Genomic DNA, 23,091 nt, shown 5'->3' with positions numbered 1-23,091 from the left:
CTCGGTACTTGGGCCGATCCTTTTTAATATTTATATCAATGACCTGGAAAATGGAACATCCAGTGAGATCATCAAGTTTGCAGACGACACAAAACTCTGCCGGGCAATCAGATCGCAGGAGGACAGTGAGGAACTCCAGAGCGATTTGTGTCGGTTAGAAAAATGGGCGGAGAAATGGCAGATGAAGTTCAACGTGGAGAAATGCAAGGTAATGCATTTAGGCAGTAAAAATAAGGAATACGAGTACAGAATGTCAGGTGCAACTCTGGGGAAAAGTGAACAAGAAAGGGATCTGGGTGTACTGATAGATAGGACCCTGAAGCCGTCGGCACAATGCGCGGCAGCGGCAAATAAGGCAAATAGAATGTTGGGCATGATAAAGAAAGGAATCTCGAGTAGATCGGAGAAAGTTATAATGCCGCTTTATAGGGCAATGGTCAGACCCCACTTGGAATACTGCGTCCAACATTGGTCTCCCTACCTAAAGAAGGATATAAAACTGCTGGAGAGGGTGCAGAGACGAGCAACTAAACTAGTGAAGGGTATGGAGAAACTGGAATATGAGGATCGACTTAAAACACTGGGATTGTTCTCCCTTGAGAAAAGGAGACTGCGTGGGGATATGATCGAGACCTTCAAAATACTGAAAGGAATTGACAAAATAGAGCAGAGAAGATTATTTACAATGTCCAATTTGACACGGACAAGAGGACATGAAATGAAGCTAAGGGGGGGCAAGTTCAGGACTAATGTCAGGAAGTTCTGCTTCACACAGAGAGTGGTTGACATCTGGAATACTCTCCCAGGGGAGATTATTGCGGAATCGACAGTCCTAGGCTTCAAAAGCAAACTAGATGCATATCTCCTTGAGAGAGGCATATAAAGATATGGTTGGCTATAAAATAAGCCAGGTGAATACCTATCAGGGCCTCCGCGTGTGCGGATCGCCGGACTTGATGGACCGAAGGTCTGATCCGGAGATGGCGCTTCTTATGTTCTTATGTTCTTATATAATTAAAGTTGTTCCAGTCACATTTAAAGCCAAGTTATACAACTGGATCTCCTCTCTTTTACTAACTGGTACTTTTCCTGAGGATTTAGGCCAGATTCTGATCACCCCGATTGTCAAAAATCCTAAAGAATCTACAAAATTGACATCAAATTACAGACCAATTGTGAGCACTCCCTTGTTCGTTAAGCTGATGGAAGGCTTGGTCAACCAGGAACTAGTAATGTATTTGGACAAATTTAACGTATTGCAAGACAATCAGTCAGGTTTTCGTTCTGGGTTCAGCACTGAAACTTTCATTGCATCACTGCTGGATTTCCTTCATACCTTATTCAGTCAGGGTACCAATATTCTAATTCTGCAACTAGACCTAAGTAGTGCCTTCGATCTGGTTGACCATGCCATTCTGATTGACTGGAGTCAATTGGTCTTTCAGGTAATATGTTAGAATGGTTTTGGGGTTTCTTGAGTAAATGGTCATATCAAGTCTATAGTGACAATAAAAAATCCTGTAGTTGGGTTAACTCTTGCGGAGTCCCGCAGGGCTCTCCTCTATCCCCTACATTGTTCAACATCTACCTGGCCTCACTGGGGAATTTACTACATAGCTTAAAAGTTAAATTTTATATCTATGCCGATGATATCACTATAGTTATTCCCCTTACTACTCTGACATCCGAGACAGATTCATCTATCATCCATTCTAAAGCAAATCGAAATATGGATGGCTGAATTCAAATTGAAGCTCAATACAGATAAAACTAAATTTTTCCTGGCAAGTCCTAACGACAAAATCAAAGACTCATCGATCTCCTTGAATGGTCAGATCTTCCCTATTGACCACTCCATAAAAATTCTAGGAGTGACTCTGGACCACCACCTTACCTTAAATGCTCACACAGATTTATTGGTTAAAAAATGCTTCTCTTTACTATGGAAACTTTGAACCAGTAAGCGGAAAGATGCTGCATCAAATAATTTTCTGATGGTTCTATCTTCCATTTTAAGCACACTTGATTATTGCAACATCATTTACTTAGGATCTTTCAAAAAAACCATTCTAAGACTCAGACAGGAGAGCTTAAACAGAATTCACGCCTCCAGGGGCAGCCAATGGAGTTTTTGATCATAGGGGCTTATGTGTTCCCATTTCTTCAGCCCAAAAATCAGTCGAACTGCTGAATTTTGAATGACTGTGTTATAAATCAATATTTGGTCTGGCCCCCACTTATCTAATTTCCCAATTTAACCTAGCAAGTTCTATTAGGCCCACACGAAGAATATATCTATTCACCTATCCGACAATAAAGACCTGCCACTACAAAAGATTCCTGGACAGAACCCTTGCCTTCTAGGCAGGCAAATGGAACGATTGGCTGAGTAACGTTATCACACTCTCTTCAACCTACTTCAATTTCAGAAAATTGGTCAAAACGAGTTTGTTCAATCGATTTGTAAACTAAGAATTTTTATAACTCTGCTATTCCAACCAGTAACCTTAAGAACTATATAGCTTTCCACTTCTTTCATTATGTAAGATTGTATTGATGACTCTGAATTGTGACCTCTTCGCTGATTGTCCAGCGCTTCTTGTTGTAAACTGCCTCGAACTTCATGGCTTTGGCGGTATATAAGAATAAAAATTATTATTATTATTATTTAAAACATATAATAAAGATTATTCTCTACCCAGCATCGAAATGCCAGGACCATCTGTTAATACTTAGGCCATGAGGTTTCATGACAATCCAGACAAAGAACACTAGCAACCCAGGCCTTTTCTAAGTGGGAAACTGCACAAAGACGCAGAGAGAGAGAGACAGAAAAAAATATGGAGGCAGTTTAATACCTCTATGTATTATTATACACCTATAGGTACCTGATTTCCATATGATCCTGCCCCACCTAACACCGCACATAGTGAATTCCCATTTTCCTATGTTATATATTGGCTTCCTGGTCTTTTGTTTATTATCCTGACTTTTCAAAGTTTTAAATGTGTTTGCATGTACAGTGGTACCTTGGATTACGAGCATAATCCGTTCCAGGAGCATGCTCGTAATCCAAAATGCTCGTATATCAAAGCAAGTTTCTCCATAGGAAGTAAGGGAAACTTGCTTTGATATGTTCCCCCCCCCCCCCCCCGAGGCCAGCAGCGCTGCTCCTCCCCTCCCCGAGAACCGGCATTGCTCCCCCGAAGGCCCCCCTCGCGAAACGGCACCCTCCCCCCATGATCCGGCACTCCCCCGCCGCCATCGGGCACCCCTCCCGCCGCGACCTGAGATCCCCCAACCCACTCGAACCCTCTTCTTACTTCCAGTGTAGCCTCCGCATCGGCATCGGCACCAGCATGTCCTGTGCCCGAAAATCTGCTTCCTGTGCCGGGCCTTGAGCATGCGCACATGTACACTGCATGTACACTGTCCACTCCCGCTACATGTACCAATGAAATGGCTTGTAGGTGTTTCAAGTTTCAAGTTTGACCTTTATTTGATGAATCGCTTATAATAATATCTAAGCGATGTACAGTGTTAAAAACCATCAGAATGTGGTAATACATTTAGTTTACAGTAGTCACTCATAAGACAGACAAAATTAGACGAACAGGAGGGGGTGGGAGGAAAGGGGAAAAGTTACAATGTTGTTCTTTGTTAGAAATTGACATCAAAGGGAAAACACATCGGGTAATAATGGGTTAGGATGAGATGGGAAGAATATTGGACCTTAAAAGGTGATATTTCATATGTCAAACGCGTCTTGAAATAGGTAAGTTTTTAAAATTTTCTTAAACGCAACAAGGTCAGTTTCGTTTTTAATGAAATTTGGAAGGGAGTTCCACAATGTAGGGGCTTTTACAGAAAATATATCATTTCGCCTAGTGCCTATGACTTTTAATGAAGGGACTGAGAGCAATTGTGATGAAGAGGATCTAAGAGAACGAGAAGTTTTGTGTGGGACAATCATTTTTGCAATATATTGAGGTTCACTGAAGGTTAAAGTTTTGTAAACCAGAAATAAAATTTTAAACGTAATTCGATGGGCTATAAGAAGCCAGTGTGATTTAATTAATAAGGGGGTGACATGGTCAAATTTCTTTGCGTTATGAATTAGTTTGATTGCTGTATTTTGGATAATTTGGAGGCGTCTATTTTCTTTTTGAGTTATATTAATTAGAAGAGAATTGCAGTAGTCCAGTTTGGAAATAATAAGAGAGTGAACTAAAATATTGAGAGATTTAGTATCCAAGAATGTAGAGATTGAACGTAAAAGCCGTAGTCTGTAAAAGCATGATTTGACTATTACACTGATATGATCATGATAAGATAGATCTACGTCAATTGTTACACCTAGGATTTTTAGCTTAGGTACCGGTTCTATAGGAATATTGTCAAGTGTGAATGGTATTTTTTGGAATATATCTCTTTTCCACTCTTGATGTCTCCCTGTCTGTTGACGTTGCATTGTCCCAGAAGACCCTGACCGCTTTGCCTTCCAGGATCTTTTTGAATGACTGCAGCACTAAGTGAATAGCTCTCAAGTCCATTTCCTGAACCAGCCAAACCTGCAATGACCTCCCCAGCTGTAGAGGCTGGCATCTGTCAACGGTAGCACCCAAGAGAAAATGCAGAGGCAAGCCATTGGACAGTATCAGAGATGACCTTTACGGAAGCCACACGCAGCTTCAACGCTCTGGCTGCTGTAAGAAGGCAGTTTAGACATTGCAGCCACGAAGGTAAGGGGCAGGGAGGGAGTAGGGAGCTGTTTAAACTTGGCGGCAGCAGTAACGAGAGCGGCAGTAAGGAAAGACGGAGCGCAATAGGTGACCGCGTGCATTCCCTCCCCTAACTGCAGGGACAAGGCCATTCACCGTTCCAGGGGGTGGTGAATGGCCTTGCCCCCGTGGCCACGGTGAACACAGGCCTTTCCTCATCGTGGCTACCCGCGGGTAACAGCCACCATGTCATTCTCTATTCCAAGTGACTTCTTTGTGAATTTATAATCTATTCTAGGTCTTGCAGGAGCTGGACAACTTGTGTCACTGTCTTGTGTCCATCGTCGGTCTTGGATAAAGCCCTGATTAACCAATCATCCAAGTGAACATGAATCCCTGCCTTGCGCAGGTACGCTGCTGCTACCTCCATCACCTTGGTAAAGGTGCAAGGTGCTATTGCCAACTCGAACGGAAGTGCTGAGAATTGAAAATGCTTTTCCAGCACATGGAATCTGAAGAATTATCTGTGTCCTGGGAATATGGGATTAAGCCTCCATTATGTCCAGCATGGCTAGGGATTCTCTCAGCGCTGAGACATGGACTCCATTCCTGCTTTGCGCAGATACGCTGATGCTACTATCATCACCTTGGTAAAAGGTTCAAGGTGCTATTGCCAACTCAGAAATCTTGGGAACCTCTGGGACACCGTGAAGCCTCGCACTTTGAATTAAAACCTGAAAATAATAAATCAATTGCAGAGCAGAAGAAAAGATACCTTCTCATCTTGCTTGCAGAAGGAAAAACTGAGGAGATTGAGTCTGCCCACTGATACGAGGAGGAGCTGAAAAGTTATTCATGATTCTTTCTACAAAAATTTGCGGGTAGAGGTAAATAATTCACTGGTCAAAACTCGCATTCCTTTTGTACTGGAAGGATAGTTTTGGTTTGGAAAGGAGGGAGGCACACAGATGGCAGTAGTATCAGTTTCAGAGACTGGTGTGCAGACAGAAAGAGAGGCTGGTGAGTGGAGATAGTTGAGGGGAAGGATTCATTCTGCATCTGCGCAAGTAAATTTTATCTGTTGTTGAATTATTACTCAAAGACAGGAATTACATCGTGTGATTTTTTTTTTCACAAAATTTTCAGTAGGCAGAACTCTTACATTTGCCTAGAAGTAACCACAGATTTGAACATGCTGAGAAACTTCAGTCACAATCCAATTCTTAATTTCTGTATAACAAAAATAAAGATGTAAAACCAATGCAAATTTATTTCAATACATATTTTAAAAAGCATAATGTTCACAAGATTTTACATCTTCTCATAAGTTAATTCATGGCCACATATTATACATGTCTTCTTGTACATATCTTCTTCTATGTGTTTTTCTGGTCCGTAGTCATGCTGGTGGGCACTACTTTCTTTCGTCCACAGACTGCTGCGAACAGCTCGACGCAGCTCTGATAAAACAAAACATGAGATATGCACCACTTAAGATGAGGGTACAATATGCTTCCTTTACTCCCAGCATTCTACAAACAGCTGGGTTTTTAGAGCACCCATAAAGAATGTTCATTAAAAATCTGCATGCATTACTTTTACTGTATGCCACCTCTATCTTAATCACATCTTGATAGTTAAGCTTCCCATTCAATCTGTACCAGCTTGTACTGGGGTGTATCATCATGAAGCTTGGTTTACAGCTAGGCTGAGCTCCTGTGGATCCCTAACAAAAGCAGTCACATACTTAATATCAAAATCCCTTTTGGAAGCTGAAATCATAGGCGAGTCTAGCTGTGCCCCAAGGTTCCTCAACACTTATGCTGATCCCCCCCCAAATCCAAGCAACCTTCCAGCGCTGCCTCTATAATCTGAGATACTAAGCTGCCTTTCTCCATACATCAAGAAGGCAAGTCTTGTCACAGTGATTCACATAATGATAACAAAGTTAAATTACTGTGGTGTACCCTACAGTAGTGTAACTACAAAGCATTTGCACCAATTCCAACTGATTTAGCATGTCACAGCATGACTAATAGGAAGGTTGTAAATGGTAGGATCACATCATATTACACTATTCTTTCAAAACCTTTACTGACTACCTGCATAATACAGGGCTTAACTGTGTATTCCATCTCTGGCAGTATTCAAATCTAGGCTAAAAGACCACTTTTTTGAGGCTTCTTTTAATTCCTATCTCCCACTCAGCTGTAAAGTATCCATGTCTGTTTTATCATTCTCTCTATGAGAAATTCCCTAACCCCTTCTTGTCCAGTATCTAATTTGACTATAAGCACTATTGAGCAGGGATCATCTCTTACATATTAGTGTACAGTGCTGTATACATCTAACAGTGCTATAGAACGGATAAGTAGTAGCAGTAGTAGTCTGACTTTCAAGGCCCTTAAAGAAATTGGGCCAGAATACTTAAAAGTACAGGAATCTCCCTCTACACACCTCCAAGAATATTAAGGTCCTCCAAAATAATATCCTAACCACATCCAAAAGTATTCACTTCTCCAGAATAGCCTCCACACTCTGGAATGCACCCCCAGAAGAGATGCAAGTGAAAGTTCAACTCTTCTCCCAAGTCTTTCTAGAAGAACTAAACACCCAGGTGCTCATTTTCAAAAGAGAAAAACATCTGAAAAACATCAAGGCAGCAGAAAGATGTTTTTCTCACAAAAACATCTAAAGGAAGACTTAGGGCTCCTTTTAAGAAGGCGAGTTAGAGCCCTAACGCGTGCAATAGCGTGCACTAAAATACCGTGTGCGCTAGCCACTACCACCTCCTCTTGAGCAGGCGGTAGTTTTTCGGCTAGCGCACACTATAGTGTGCGCTAATCCGGTGCGTGCGCTAAAAACGCTAGTGCACCTTCACAAAAGGAGCCCTAAGTTCTTATCTCGATAATCTTTCTAATAGAAAAGCATATAATTCTTGAACGAGTTATTCATTTCTTCTTGTGAGTTTGTGTAGGAGTCATCTACATTTTTCAGCACCGCCTCCTCTGACATTGCTCTATGTTTATGTTTAATAATAATTTATTTCTTATATACCCCTATACCGTGAAGTTCGAAGCGGTTTACAATAAAGATACATTTTGTCAGAACATGGGATACACCTACTATATCTTTATATACAGCCAAAAAAGGATCAAAGTGGTTTACAATATAATTCAATCAAAACTATGAAAAGAACATGTTAAAAAAGCATCTGACTATTAATGCCTTCCTTTGTTACATCTGTTGTTATTTGTTTTACCATTACTTGTATATGGAGCTTAAGTTGATTTGTATGCAATTTGTAAACCGCATAGTTAATATGCGATATATACATTTTTAAAGAAATATTAAAATTCAACGCTCCCCTTTATTCTTATTTGGAGCTGTCCCCCATTTTTACCCTTGTCCAAGGGGGGCTGCTGCTTTCTTTAAGTGGACTATCCTTATTGCCCTGAAATGTATCTTGCTGAAATGGCTCGACGGTGAGGCGCCGGATTATTCCATCTGGCGATGCTGGCTGATTACCCTCCTGATGTGGGAACGAAGGGATGTGACAGACTTTTCCTCTCTACCAGGGCGCATCTTTCAACACACCTGGGAACCCTTTTTGGACTACTATGACTCCCTTGGCTCGCAGCCGTTTGCTTAATTGTTAAATTCATGTTTTTCTGTATCACTATGCCCAGTTGGTAGGTCTGAATCAATTTGGTTTGTCTTAGCTTCTGTTGTTGTTGTCATTAGAAAGAGGACCTTGGGGGGGAGTTCGGGGGGATTTGTTGGGGGGGGGGGGTCGGGGGTATTGTGGGGGGGGTTTTGTAATATTAAAAGTTGAGCTTATATGCATCTTATCTTGTATATTTGTTTGGTTTCTTCTGTTGAGCTCAATAAATATATTTGTACTATATATTTTTAAAGAAATAAATTTAAATAAAAGAGAAAAGTAATATTCCTAATACATAGTATTATATAACAATCTAAATTAATAAAATTAAAAATATAAGAATATATAAATGCAGATAGAAGTCCCAAATTCACAACAGTTCAAAAAGGCCAGATGAAAAAACATGTGCCTTTAAATGTCTTTTAACATTTTGGAAAGATTCTTCCTTTCTCAATTCTACAGGCATATGCCATGAATTAAGTATGACTTAAGGTATACTTCTCAGTTGGTACCAAAGCAGTTGAAAAGCAATACAAAGAGAAAAAGAAGAAGGGAAAAGGGAACTCCCTGCTCAGCCCAAGTCTGTTCTGACTTCAAATAAACAATTATAAAACATGTTAAATAAGAATGGAAAGAAAAACCAAGGTGGAACCCAACAAGCCACCTGAGTGCAATCGGCACTAACAATAATGACTCTTGTAACCTCCTATGTGTTATTTATTTATTTTTTTAAAATTCAGAATATAGTCAACCTCATGGCGCCTCCTCTCGAGGAGGTTCATCTTTGGCCACAGCAGAAAACTTCCAGATATTCATCACTCTTCAGATCCTTTTCACAGAAGAAGGGTCAAGCAGAAGAAAAGAATGCACATATCTGAGACAGGAAGCAGGCATAAATAACATGACAGGGCGGGCCATCCAGACTCATATGCCTTTCTACTAGAAAGAAGATTATCAAGGTAAGAACCTAATCTTCCCTTCTAGTAACATAGTAGATGACGGCAGATAATGACCTAAATGGTCCATCCTAAATGGTTCAACCTGATTCAATTTAAATTTTTTTAATTTAAATTTTTTCTTCTTAGCTATTTCTGGGCAAGAATCCAAAGCTCTACCTGGTACTGTGCTTGGGTTCCAACTGTCAAAGTCTCAGTCAAATCTCACTCCAGCCCATCTACACCCTCCCAGCCATTGAAGCCCTCCCTAGCCCATCCTCAACCAAAAGGCCATATACAGACACATACCGTGCAAGTCTGCCCAGTACTAGCCTTAGTTCAATATTTACTATTATTGTCTGATTCTAGATCTTCTGTGTTCATCCTATGCTTCTTTGAACTCAGTCACCGTTTTCCTCTCCAACACCTCTCTTGGGAACACATTCCAGGCATCCACCACCCTCTCCATAAAGTAGAATTTCCTAACATTGCTCTTGAATCTACCACCCCTCAACCTCAAATTATGTCCATTGGTTTTACCATTTTCCTTTCTCTGGAAAATATTTTTTTCTACTTTAATACCCTTCAAGTATTTGAACGTCTGAATCATATCTCCCCAGTCCCTCCTTTCCTCTAGGGTATACATAGTCAGAGCTTCCAGTCTCTCCTCATACATCTTCTGACGCAAATCTCCTATCATTTTCGTCACCCTCCTCTGGACCACTTCAAGTCTTCTTACGTCCTTCGCCAGATACGGTGTCCAAAACTGAACACAATATTCCAAGTGGGGCTTCACCAACAACCTGTACAGGAGCATCAACACCTTCTTCCTTCTACTGGCTACACCTCTCTTAAGTGCAAAAGGCATATGAGTCTTGAACTAGTGGGACATACCAGACCAGTCCCTCTAATCTAGGGTGGGGCAGATGAGCCTGTTTCTAACACAGAGGTCCCAAAGGCATGCACTGCCACGCCCACTGTGTAAAAATTTGTGAATATATGAAGGGTGGACCAAGTGGCCATCCTACAAATCTCCTCAGGTGGCACTGCCCAGAACTCCACCCTCAAAAAAGCCACACCCCTGGTAATGTGCCCTCAATATAATCGGTGATTGCTTACCTCACTCAAAATATACTGAAAAAAATCGCCTTACAAATCCATCTGGCAATAGAAGCCTTAGAGGCTGGCTTCCCCAAATGGCTAGAATTCATTAACACAAAGATGATCTGATAGACAAAAATCATTTTTCACCTCGATGTAATTGAGATGAGCTCTTTGAGTATCCAGCAATGCCAAACCATTATCCTTTTTCTTCAACCTCGTGGGATGGAATACGGGTAGCTGGACTTCTTGATTCATGTAGAAATCCGAGAACACCTTTGGCAGAAAAGAGGGAACTGTGCACAGAGAGACCCCAGCCTCCATGAACCTGAGGAAGGGTTGTCTGCATGGAGCTCCAAAACCTGAAGCACCAAAACCCTCCTCGCTTAGGCGATAACTACCAGAAATACTGTCTTGATAGTAAGATCCATCAGCGAAGCCTCTTACAAATGCTCATACGGAGCATTAGTTAGAGAATGCAGAACAATGTTGAGATTCCAAGTTGGAAAAGGCTGCTGCACCGATGGTCGCAGCTGCACAGTTCCCCTCAAAAATCTGGCCAAGATGGGAAGCCAGAGAAAACTGTTCCACTTGAGGCCTAAAGCATGAGTGGCCTGCCACCTGAACCTTAAGGGAACCAACCGCTAGTCCATCCTGAACGCACGCTAGAATCACTGAAAGTGGGGCCTGAAGCGGCTCCACACTCTCCTTTGCACACCAGCGTTGAAATGACTTCCAAGCCTTAGCATAGGCAGCAACTGTCACCAGCTTCTTAGATCTTAGGTGGGTAGTCATGACCACATCTGAATAGCCTTTGTGTGCTAAGGTCATGTACTCAGGCCTTGCAGTCAAGAGACATGCCATAAGCTGTTCCATATCCCCCAGGGCCCCTGGGCCCTGCAAGCGAAGATTCAAATGAAGAGGTAGCTTGAGCCACTGGTCTCTCTGCAGACAAACAAGATCCGCATACCACGGACGACGTGGCCAATCTGGGGTGACCAGAATCACTACCCCAGATGGTTTATGATTCTTAAAATGACTGCTTATCATTGCCCATGGGGGAAAAATGTACAGCAGCTCTTGCTGTAGCCAAAGTTGTATTAGCGCATCCACCCTGGCACTTCCGAGTTTGGATCTTCAGCTGAAAAAATTACAAGCATTCTTGTTGGATGCTGACGCCAACGAACGTTGGGGACACCCATCAGCTCACAATGCTGTTGACTGCCTTCCAGGAAAGACACCACTCCACTGAATTCAGTGTATGCCTGCTGATAAAATCAGCCTGCACATTCTCTGCCCTGGCCATGTGTGCTGCAGACAGCGTTTGAAGGTAGAACTCAGCCCAACGAAACAACAACAGGCTTTCTGTGACAAAGAAGTACTCTTGGTGCCTCCCTGCCTGTTGACGTATGCCACTGCCGTGGCACTGTCTGAGAACACCTGGACTACTTGGCTTTCCAGGGATTGCCCTGATGCCTGCAGTGCCAACTGAATAGCGCACAGCTCCAACCTGATGAATGACCATTTCCGCCGAGAGGGCATCCAATGGCTTTTAACTGGGTGGCCACTGCAATGTCGTTGTCTCCCCCCCAGCCATAAGACTGGTGTCTGTCATCAGGATCATACAGGAGGAAATGCAGAGGTAAGCCTTTTGGCAGGGACTCCAACCACCAAAGCAGGCTGCGGTGAACCCCTAGTGTCTAAGGCAGCAGCATCAAGAGGGAATCATAAGAACATAAGAATTGCCGCTCCTGGGTCAGACCAGTGGTCCATCGTGCCCAGCAGTCTGCTCCCGGGTGGCCCTTAGGTCAAAAACCAGTGCCCTAATTGGGACCAGCCCTACCTGCGTACGTTCCGGTTCAGCAGGAACTTGTCTAACTTTGTCTGAATCCCTGGAGGGTGCTTTCCCCTATAACAACCTCCAGAAGAGCATTCTAGTTTTCCACCACTCTCTGGGTGAAGAATTTCCTTACGTTTGTACGGAATCTATCCCCTTTTAACTTTAGAGAGTGCCCTCCCTACCTTGGAGAGGGTGAACAACCTGTCTTTATCTACTAAGTCTATTCCCTTCAGTATCTTGAATGTTTCTATCATGTCCCCTCTCAGTCTCCTCTTTTCAAGGGAGAAGAGGCCCAGTTTCTCTAATCTCTCGCTGTACGGCAACTCCTCCAGCCCCTTAACCATTTTAGTCGCTCTTCTCTGGACCCTTTCAAGTAGTACCGTGTCCTTCTTCATGTATGGCGACCGGTGCTGGACGCATTATTCCAGGTGAGGGCGTCCTATGGCCCGGTACAGCGACATGATAACCTTCTCCATCTGTTCGTGATTCCCTTCTTAATCATTCCTAGCATTCTGTTCGCCCTTTTTGCCACCACCGCACATTGCGTGGACGGCTTCATTGACTTGTCAACCAGTACCCCCAAGTCTCTTTCCTGGGGGGGTCTCTCCAAGTACTGCCCTGAACATCCTGTATTCATGTATAAGATTTTTGTTACCGACATGCATCACTTTACACTTATCCATGTTGAACCTCATTTGCTATGTCGCGGAGACTGAGACAGAAGTGCTTCGTGTAGGGGACAGAGGTTGGCCTTCGCCCATGGGATAACCTCAATGGATATCACCATCGACCCAAGGGAGCTTATATCGCCAGTATCTGGTTTCTGAGTTTCAGTTTGCGTAGCTCTAGTAGAAAAAACACAGCCTATTGCTATGAACCCCCAAGTATTCTATGGATTGAGTCAGCCCCAGGCGACTTCCCAAAATTGATCACCCACCCCAGGTCTTGCAAATATTGGACAACCTGTGCCACCGCCATGTTGGAGTCTGCCTTGGAAGGGGCTCTGACCAGCCTATCGTCTAAGTACAGATGTACCTGGATCCCTGCCTTGTGCAGATGTGCTACCAAGATGACTATCACCTTGGTAAAGCTGCAACGTGCCATAGCCAGACCAAATCGGAGAGCAGAGAACTTGAAATGTTGTTCCAACACATGGAACTTCAGAAACTTCCTGTGTGATGAAAAGATGGGAATATGTACAGTCCAGAGAGGCCAGAAATTCCATCGGTGCCATCGAGACAATGACTGAACGAATGGTTTTTCATCTAGAACCAGGACACTTCTAGAATTGGCCCATCAGTCTTCTGAGTTTTTTTGGGCATGATAAATTATACTGAGTATCTGCCCAAGCTTGATTCTTATACTGGAACTGGTTCTATGGCTTGTAAATCTAAGAGCCGTCTTACCATCGCCCAGAGCCCGATTGCTTTTTCTGGATGTCCGGCAGGGGAGTGTACAAATAAGTTCAGTAGAAGGCAAGAGAATTCCAACTTGTATCCCTCTCGATTGATGTCCAGCACTCACTGGTTTGAGCAAATTCTCATCCAGGCCTCCCAGTGAGCTGACAACCTCCCTACTATCTGGTGGAGTTCAGCTACTAGCCTGACTGACATCATTGAAACTTCTTTGAGGCTGCTTCAGGGTGCGAAGCTGAGGGCTGTGCTTGCCTAGAGCCTCGAAACCTCTTGTCTAGAGTCCTGAAACAACTTCTGAGTGGAGGACCCAATGGAGTTCTGACAAAAACGTTGAGAACCACAAAAAGCATCATGACCCGTCTCCCGAGAGGACCCCAAATCCTCCATATTTCTCGAGGGAGTAATGGAATTGACTCTGACCCCCAGTTATCAAAGTCTTTCTCCAACTGGACTTCCGGTTTGTGATGTTGAACTGCCAGGGGGGTAACCACGCTCTGCAAGGGAAATCCCCCATGCATACCAGTCAGCATGACCCCCAGGAGGAAAAGATGAGGCCTGATAGCCCATATACTGTAGGTCTCAAACATCAGTCTGACAAAATCAGGGGTAAATCCCTGAAAAGGAGAACCTGGGGTAACCTCTAGGGACTCCCCTTGTCTCTTCATGGGCCCAGGAACTTCCGTGCATCTGTGTTTCGCAGATGACGCCAAGATCCTGTTCCAAGGGCTCCAAGGGAAGGGGTTTTCCCCAACAACTGAGCCACCTGCAACTCCACTGCTTTAGTGGGACCAAAGCTCATTGAACACGCCCCCTCTCATGTGCTTTGTGAAACAAGGACACTCTTCAGATGGCCATCCAACACAAATCTGGCATGAATCAGGAGTCCATATCTATCAATTTTAATCAAAATCGAGGTGCTTCTGAAACAAAATGAGGCTTTTAAAAATGGGCTGTAAAATCCAAGATGGCCACCGTGGCAGTGCTTTGGCACCTCAAAATGTCCCGGGACAACTAAATAAAAGTGCAAAAAAATAAGGGGTTTTTGGAGGTGGGGAACCTAACTCCAAGCCCCAGAACTCCCAAAACAGCAATTAAAGACCCCCCTAATGTGTCTCATATACTTCATTGGGCAGTACTCGCTGTGTTGCTGGTGGTGTGCCTGCTTCAGCTTAAACAGAAGTTGGAAGATGGTGAATAATTAGACAAACATACAAAAATCCCCCCCAGATACTTGTTTTTTTTTGGCTGCCAGTCAGACTGTTAAAGTCTGACAATTCAGACCCTCCACAGCTCATCACACCTCTTCAGGGGGAGGGGGAATGCAGCCAGCAACTGATAAAGTCCCAGGGACTGACATAGATGCCAAGCAGCCTGCGCTCAAGCTCCGGTATTGACCAGGACTGAGCTCCATTACAGGGGGAATGGTCCTTGAACCACAAAATTGTTAGTGCAGACTGGCTAGGTAGGTGCATTATACCAGCTACAGGTCCCTACCAGCTACAGATCTCAGACACCAAGAGTATGTGTCTCCACCCAGGCAGAACTGACCCAACCTGGGTACTTCTGTAGCACTGAAAAGCCTCTGAAGTGGATAATAAATATTCCAAAAATAATAAACTGAAGACAGAGCAGATAAGAAAGATACCTTCAACTCATGTGTAGAAGGATAAACTGAGGGGCACAGAACAGTGTCAGAGGAGGCAGAGCTGAAAAATATAGATGACACCTTTTACACAAACTCATGAGTAGAGGTGAATAACTCACTGGTTCAAGACTCAGAGGTTGTGAGATCAAATTCCAGTACTGATCCTTGTGATCCTGGGCAAGTCACTTAATCTTCCAGTGCCAATGCTTTGAATGCCAAAGCAACAAAAAGGCAGTATACAAGCCTCCATTTCCTCCCTCCCCCCTTCCCCTCATAAGCCTTTTACACTAAAAATGGCAATTTTCAAAACTCTGATTCCACAGTTCATCCAGATTTCAAGAGGGTGTGTTTTGAGTGGGACTTGGGTGTTCCCAAAGTTAGACCTTTTTCTGCCATAATGGAAAAAAAATCCAAAATGCCTGGAGCACAAATTGAGACAGTTTTGTCTACCGACCTGTTGCAAACATAAGGAACTTTAAATGACTAGATGACCATGGGAGGGATTAAGGCATTACCCCCTTGATTCCCAGTGGTCATTGACCCCCCTCCCATCTCCCAAATATGTGACAGACTCTATGACAGCTTCAGATATGATAACCATTCCTATTAGAGCAACAAACTGGTCCCCAGGAGTAGGCTAATGGTCAGTACAGTGGACTATAGAGAAGGGAACCCAGGGCCATATCCCATTCTAACTAATCCACTTGTGGTATAAAGTGAAAGCCCTCAAAAGATCATTAAATATCTGCTGTACGTAAACGTAGGAGACACTTTCAGGCTTGAGGGATACTGTAATGGTGCACAGTGAGGTAACAGGATTTTTTTTCTGCTCCTGGAGGGCTCACAATACAGTATAAGAAGGTTTAAGGTGAAAGTTGGACATTTTATGCAAAATACACTGCAGTGCCCTCTAGGTTGTCTCACTGTTCTCATGTTTACTATTATAGTACTTACAATCTAAATTAACAGACAACAGGACAAGTAGGGGCTTAGGGAGTTTCTCGGGGTGTCTAGGATGAGGGGGTTATGAGTTAAATACATTCTGGTGTCTGGCCAGTCTACTAAAAATGCTGTAAGGGAAAGAGCCCAGGTTTTCAACACCAATATCTTTGATATTAGTGTATTGGGCAAAGCATATTAAGAAAGTCACATACGATAAATCAAAATTGATTTCATTATGATATATCTTAAAAGTTTCATCCTAGCCTGAGTCTAAGTCTCTTTTCATCGCTATTTACCTTTCACTTTTTTATCAAACTTCTTCTGTTTCATTTTGTCTCTGTTCTCCTGTCTTGTTTCTTTTGCTTCTTCTAATGCTTCTTCATTACCCCAAACCTCAAGAGAACGCTTTATGATCTAAGGACAAAAAGAGTTTCAGCTAACATGTGTTCACAGAAATGTAAAGCTCATTTTACATACGAATCGAGAGGTAATTGAGAGGTCCAGGCTGGGAGATAGGAGCAGAAGCCTAGTGGATAGTGCAAGCGACTGAGAACCTGGGGAACTGGGCTCAATTCCCATTGCAGCTCCTTGTGACTGGACAAATCACCTAATCCTCCATTGTCCCACCACACGTTGGGTAAAGAAGAACTTCCTAGCATTCGTTTTGAATCTGTCCCTTTTCAACTTTTCTGAATGCCTCTTTCTTATTAGTAGCCAGTGTTGCTTTCTCAATAGTGTGCTTGCCCTCTCAAAGTGGCTTAGTCGAAAGATTAATAATAATAATAATAACTTTATTTTTGTATACCACAATACCACAAGCAGTTCAGAGCGGTTTACAGAGGAAGAGACTGTTCATGTACAGCGATGTTATAGGAAGTATTGTGAAGAACAATGAAATAAATATCAATTACATTGGTGGGCCATGAGAGGTTGGGTGTGACCGGAAATATGACAGAGGTACAGTAGGTATATCAGTGATGTAACAAGGTGGGGGGGCGTCAGAGAAATTTATCAAAGAGATAGGTTTTTATTGATTTCCTGAAGGATTGGTAGGAGGATGCATTAACTTCGTAAATGGCAAATCTCTCACCCAAGACTCTTAAGTGTATATTAAACAGGGAGGGACATAGCGGTAAGCCTTGTGGTACATCACAGAATGTGTTGCAATATGTGGACTTCTTGTTGTCTTTTCTTACTTTATAAGTTCTATTTTCTTAAGAATTCTGTAAACCATTTTAGTGCAATGCCGTTTATTCCAAGTTCATTAGCTTCAGAAGAAAAAGGAAATGATAGACAGCATCAAATGTAGCTGAGATCTTGAATTGCAGCAGAACAGTCTGTTTACCTTTACTTAGATATGATTTTGTTTTTTATGTTAATTCCATTAGTTACTGTGCATGGTTCTAAATCCGTGTTGTGTTAATGCAGAATTCTAACAACTTTGCAGGTCATGGTATTACGGACACAGGTCTGAAGTTTTCAACTTTAGTTCCTACGGACTTACAGTAGATATTGAGGTCAAGTGGTAGCTGATATTGTTTTTGGATACATACCTTTGTCTAAGCATAAGTTAATAAGCTGAAGATGGGACTTTACCTGAACATCAAGACCACCAAAATCATGACTACCACCAACAAGAAAGTCCACATACAGATCAACAATGAAGAAATAGAAGTGGTTGACAGCTTTATTTTCCTTGGGTTTCTCATTGATTACAGTGGTGGTTTGACAGCAGAGATCAAGTGTTGATTAGCACTGAGGCGTGCAGCCATGGTGAGCCTGGACCAAATATGGAAATGCAAGGACATCTCAGTCACCATCAAAGACTGATCACTGCCATTGTGTTCCCAATCACAACATATGGCTGCGAGACATGGACATTCACAAAAGCAGATGAAAGAAAAATTGATTCCTTCGAGAAGACTTCTACGAATCCCTTGGACAGCTAGGATCACCAAAAAAGATGTTCTTGATCACATAAACCCAGAGTTGACCTATTTTGGACATGTGATGAGGGCAAATTCAATAGAAAAAGAGGTGCTACTCGGAATGGTCAGTGGTAAAGGGAAGCAGGGGAGATCAAAGGCCTGTTTGCTGGATACCATCAAGAATGACATGGGAATAAACATCAAACCATGAAAAGCAGGGAAGCATGGCGAGGACTGGCCTACAGAGTATCCAAGGGCTGAATATGACTGAATGAATAGTAGTAGTAGTAGTAGTAGTAGTAGTAAGTTAACAAGATCATTCAACCACAACAAAAAACCAGCAGGAATATGTTCCAGCATTTTGGTTGGGCAGATGTTTAAGCAGCTAGATTGAGAGTCTTCTCATAAATCTGACACTACATCCAAAGTAACAACTGAGAATTTTGTTCAGTATCTATTGGCTGGAATTCATTCCTTCATATTATAGAGAGTTCTTTAAACAACCTGTGTCAATACTTCTTCAATACTGTCTTCCAGGTTATGTGTAAAGGACTCTCTTACCAGCCTAATCTTTTCCTGGAAATAATGTGCCAGACTATTTTCATCAGGTTGTTGTAAAGTGGGATCAGAAGTTATATCCCTGGTAGATATTAATGAGTTAATACCTTGAATGAGCATTTTGATGATTTTTTTGATTGGTTAATCAGATTGTCATAATATGGAGTTTTTTAGCTTTGGTTACTGCTCAATGCAGAGAACTGGAGAGCCTGAAGAGTCAAGTCAGACTCCTAGAGGGTAGAATACTGGAACTGGAGGCACTTCAAGCAGCGGAGGAGGGAGACAGAGATGCAGAGAACGTCAAGACAGGGGAAGCAGAGAACAAGACAGAGGACACCATCGAGGAAGAAGTCCGAGAGCTGGAGAAGTTCATAGAGAAGGCATAAAGGGAGGCCATGGAAGTGAGACACTGCTTGCGTTTGCAATAGAAAGCAGTGTCTCACTTCTGGTTCACCACACAATTATTTCCCACGTATTCACCTTTATAGGACCCCCCAGAGACCCCTGAAGAATTACCGGAAAGATGTGCTTCGAGCTGAATCGGTCCAGCGGATGGCCACTAGGATGGTCGCCGGACTCAGGGGTCTCTCATACGAAGAAAAACTGGGCAAACTGCAGCTCTATACCCTGGAGGAGCGCAGAGAAAGGGGTGACATGATTGAGACATTTAAGTACGTCACTGGTCGTGTCGAGGTGGAAAACGACATATTCTTTCCCAAGGGACCCTCGGTCACAAGGAGGCACCCGCTCAAACTCAGAGGGGGAAATTTAGTGGTGACACCAGGAAGTATTTCTTCACGAAAGGGTGGTAGATCACTGGAACAAACTTCCGGTGCAGGTGATCAAGACCACCAGCGTGCTCGATTTTAAGAATAAATGGGACATCCACGTGGGATCCCTACGAGGGTCAAGTTAAGGAACTAGGTCACTAGCACTCAGACTCAATGGGGTGGGTCAATAGAGTGGGCAGACTTGATGGGCTGTGGCCCTTTTCTGCCGTCATCTTTCTATGTTTCTATGAAGAAGACTTTTTGTCAAAACGCGGACCGTGTTGGGTCCTGTATCCCTAGCGGACTAGGTCCTTTAAGGCTTTTATGTGGATAACCTATTTTTGTGTGGATGAATTTATTTTTATGTGGATGAAATTATTTTCTGTGGATGATTTTGGTGTACCTTTGGAACTTTGACTCTTTCAAATAAAGTCTATTTAGGAACATCGTCACTCCACAGAGTTTTTTTTTGTTTTCTCTGGATTTTCTTCTCTGTGGATATCTTGGGGCCAATTCCTTTTGTTTTTTGCCTGTATTGTCCTGTACCTGAGAATGTCCTGTACTTGGGAATAACTAAGATCGTGTGCAGGGCACTGCAGGTAGTGCATTAAGATATGAGCATATTACTCCATATCTTCAACAACTGCATTGGCTGCCAGTTGTATTTAGAATTCAATACAAAGCAATTATGTTATGTTACCAATTTTTATATGGTACGATCCCTAAATTTTTTAAGAGTTTGAAAAAAAAAAAAGATTATTGAGCTCTGAAAGTTCAGCATTGCTGAAAACAAAGGATAATCCTAAATATGTAGAAACGAATGTCATGACTTTCACAATTTGTGCAGGAGTTAAGTTGTGGAATAATAATAATAACTTTATTCTTTTATACCGCCATAACCAAAAGTTCTAGGCAGTTTATACTAAAAAGAGCTGGACAATCAGCAAAATACAATAATACAGTAAAAAATACAAATATTTATAAAATAAAATTTCAACACTAAAACTCACTAAGTAATAAACTTATTGAACAAAGTGGTCTTAATTAATTTCCGAAAAGGTAAGCTGGAGACAATCCCAATATCAGCTTAAAGCAGATACAGGAAAATATGAATAGTACTCTTGCCTCCAAAGGCAGCCAATGAAGTAAACGATAATATGGACTAATATGGTCATTTTTTTTTAAACCAAAAATCAATCGAACAGCTGTATTCTGAATTATCCTTAATTTCCTTAGAATTTTTTGGCTGCTCCTAAATAAATGATGTTACAATAGTCTAAAATAGATAAAACTAATGCCTGCACCAATAGTCTGAACGATAAAGGATCAAAAAATTTTTTTATGGTTCTTAATTTCCACAATGTAAAAAAACATTTTTGTACCACTAAGTTCGTGTGTCCTGCTAGTGTTAAATGTCGGTATAGTGCGACTCCCAGAATTTTGATAGATTTAATAATCGGGTAGTCATGACCATTAAGATGAAGCAATGAGTTTGTTATTTTGTCGTTGGGACTAGCCAAGAAAACTTAGGTCAAATTCAAAAATGTAGAGACAGGAACTCATTTAGGAAAATGTTAAAAACACAACTATTTGTAGATGCATTTCTTTGAGCTATTGACCTTATTGTAAAGATTGAATCTGTCTGTTTTTGTTCCTATTTTGTTCTGATTTTTTAATAATATTTTATGTATGTAACTTTTTGTAAACTGTTTTGGAAAAAAAAACCAGTATAGAAGTTTTTTAAATAAATAAATAAGAGGGAAGCCCACGTCTTCCTGTCGGCAAAACCGCCTCTTCAAAATGGTGAGCCTTCCCCTTCCTGGTGCATCCTAGGATGTACTGGGAGGGGCCTATTGGTTCAGATACCTAGCCCCTCCTAAGGGAGGGGACTTCAATATTTGAACCAATTGGAGTCTTAAGCCCCCTTCCCAATATGCGTCGGGAAGGGGGCCTAAGACCCTGATTGGCCCAGGTGCTTAGGGCCCCTCCTGTTCAGTAAATAGTGCTCAAAAATAGTACTCAATGTTGCTCCAAATAGGTCACTCTGGGTTGAGCGCCCTTTATAGAATAGCTCATAGAAGCTGGTTTCTGCACCCAGATTTGGGTACTAGGACCTATGCCTGCTGATCTCAGATATAGTTCTTGATGCTCAATTTGCATCTCCGGTATTCTATAACCCTGCATACAAATTCTGAAATGCCCCTGACCTGCCCATGACCCCTTCTGGGTTGTGTGCTTTGGGATTTGGACCCTAGTGTTATAGAATAGCATTCAGCCAGATGTGCACATAAGTCAGGATTTTTGCATGAGTTAAGACCCACATTGAATCCCTTTCTGTATTGCTATCCCATGGTAAGAGTGTTAAACTTGCAGTAATCACGTGAGAAGTTTTCTGCATTGATCCCTACAGGAAAGCAATGTTACTTACCCTAACAGTTGTTATCCAGGGACAGCAGGCAGCTATTCTCACTAGTGGGTGATGTCATCCGACAGAGCCCCGATACGGACGTCTCACAAGCATGTCTTGCTTGAAGAAACTCAGAAGTTTCGAGATGCCCGCACCGCGCATGCGCCAGTGCCTTCCCGCCCGACGGACCGGGCGTGTCTCCTCAGTTCAGGTAGCTAGCAGAGAAGCCAACCCAGGGGAGGTGGGTGGGACGTGAGAATAGCTGCCTGCTGTCCCTGGATAACAACTGTTACGGTAAGTAACATTGCTTTATCCCAGGTCAAGCAGGCAGGTATTCTCACTAGTGGGTGACCTCCAAGCTAACCTCAATGGGATGGTGGGAGAGTTGGCAACTTAGGAGAATAAATTTTGTAACACTGTTTGGCCAAATTGTCCATCCCTTCTGGAGAAAGTATCCAGACAATAATGAGATGTGAATGTATGAACCGAGGACCAAGTGGCAGCCTTACAAATCTCCTCAATCGGTGTCGATCTGAGGAAGGCTACAGAGGCTGCCATTGCTCTGACCTTATGGGCTGTGACCTTACAGGGAAGGGGTAATCCAGCCTGGGCAGAGCAGAAAGAGATACAAGCCGCCATCCAGTTGGAGATGGTGCGCTTCGATACAGGGCGTCCCAACTTGTTTGGATCAAAGGAGACGAATAATTGAGGAGCAGTTCTGTGTGGTTTGGTGCAATCCAGGTAGAAAGTCAAAGCACGTTTACAGTCCAGAGTATGAAGAGCTGATTCTCCAGGATGAGAATGAGGCTTTGGAAAAAACACTGGAAGTACAATAGATTGGTTGATATGAAATTCAGAGACCACTTTAGGCAGGAATTTCGGATGAGTGCGGAGGACAACCTTGTCATGATGGAATACTGTGAAAGGAGGATCCACCACTAAGGCCTGCAGCTCACTGACCCTGCGAGCAGACGTGAGGGCCACGAGAAAAACCATTTTCCAAGTGAGAAACTTGAGTGGAGCCTTGTTGAGAGGCTCAAAAGGAGGTTTCATAAGCTGAGAAAGGACAACATTGAGATCCCAAACCACCGGAGGAGGTTTGAGAGGAGGACTGACATGGAAAAGTCCTTTCATAAACCTGGAAACCACAGGATGAGCAGAGAGA

General features: G+C 42.7%; 1 protein-coding gene across 1 annotated transcript in view; it reads right to left on the bottom strand.

The window, feature by feature from the left end:
• Positions 1–5,965: 5,965 nt before the first annotated feature.
• The window catches only part of XPA (XPA, DNA damage recognition and repair factor), a 51,302-nt gene continuing 34,176 nt past the window's right edge, over positions 5,966–23,091 (bottom strand). Inside the window, 2 exon segments of the mRNA XM_033916998.1 lie at positions 5,966–6,181; positions 16,560–16,677. Coding sequence (XP_033772889.1) covers positions 6,033–6,181; positions 16,560–16,677 — 267 coding nt within the window. The 3' untranslated portion in view covers positions 5,966–6,032.

Source organism: Geotrypetes seraphini, chromosome 1, assembly GCF_902459505.1.
Source record: "Geotrypetes seraphini chromosome 1, aGeoSer1.1, whole genome shotgun sequence".
Lineage (NCBI taxonomy): Eukaryota > Metazoa > Chordata > Amphibia > Gymnophiona > Dermophiidae > Geotrypetes > Geotrypetes seraphini.
Note: the sequence above shows the minus strand (reverse complement) of the source record. Positions and strands in the feature narration are given on the sequence as shown.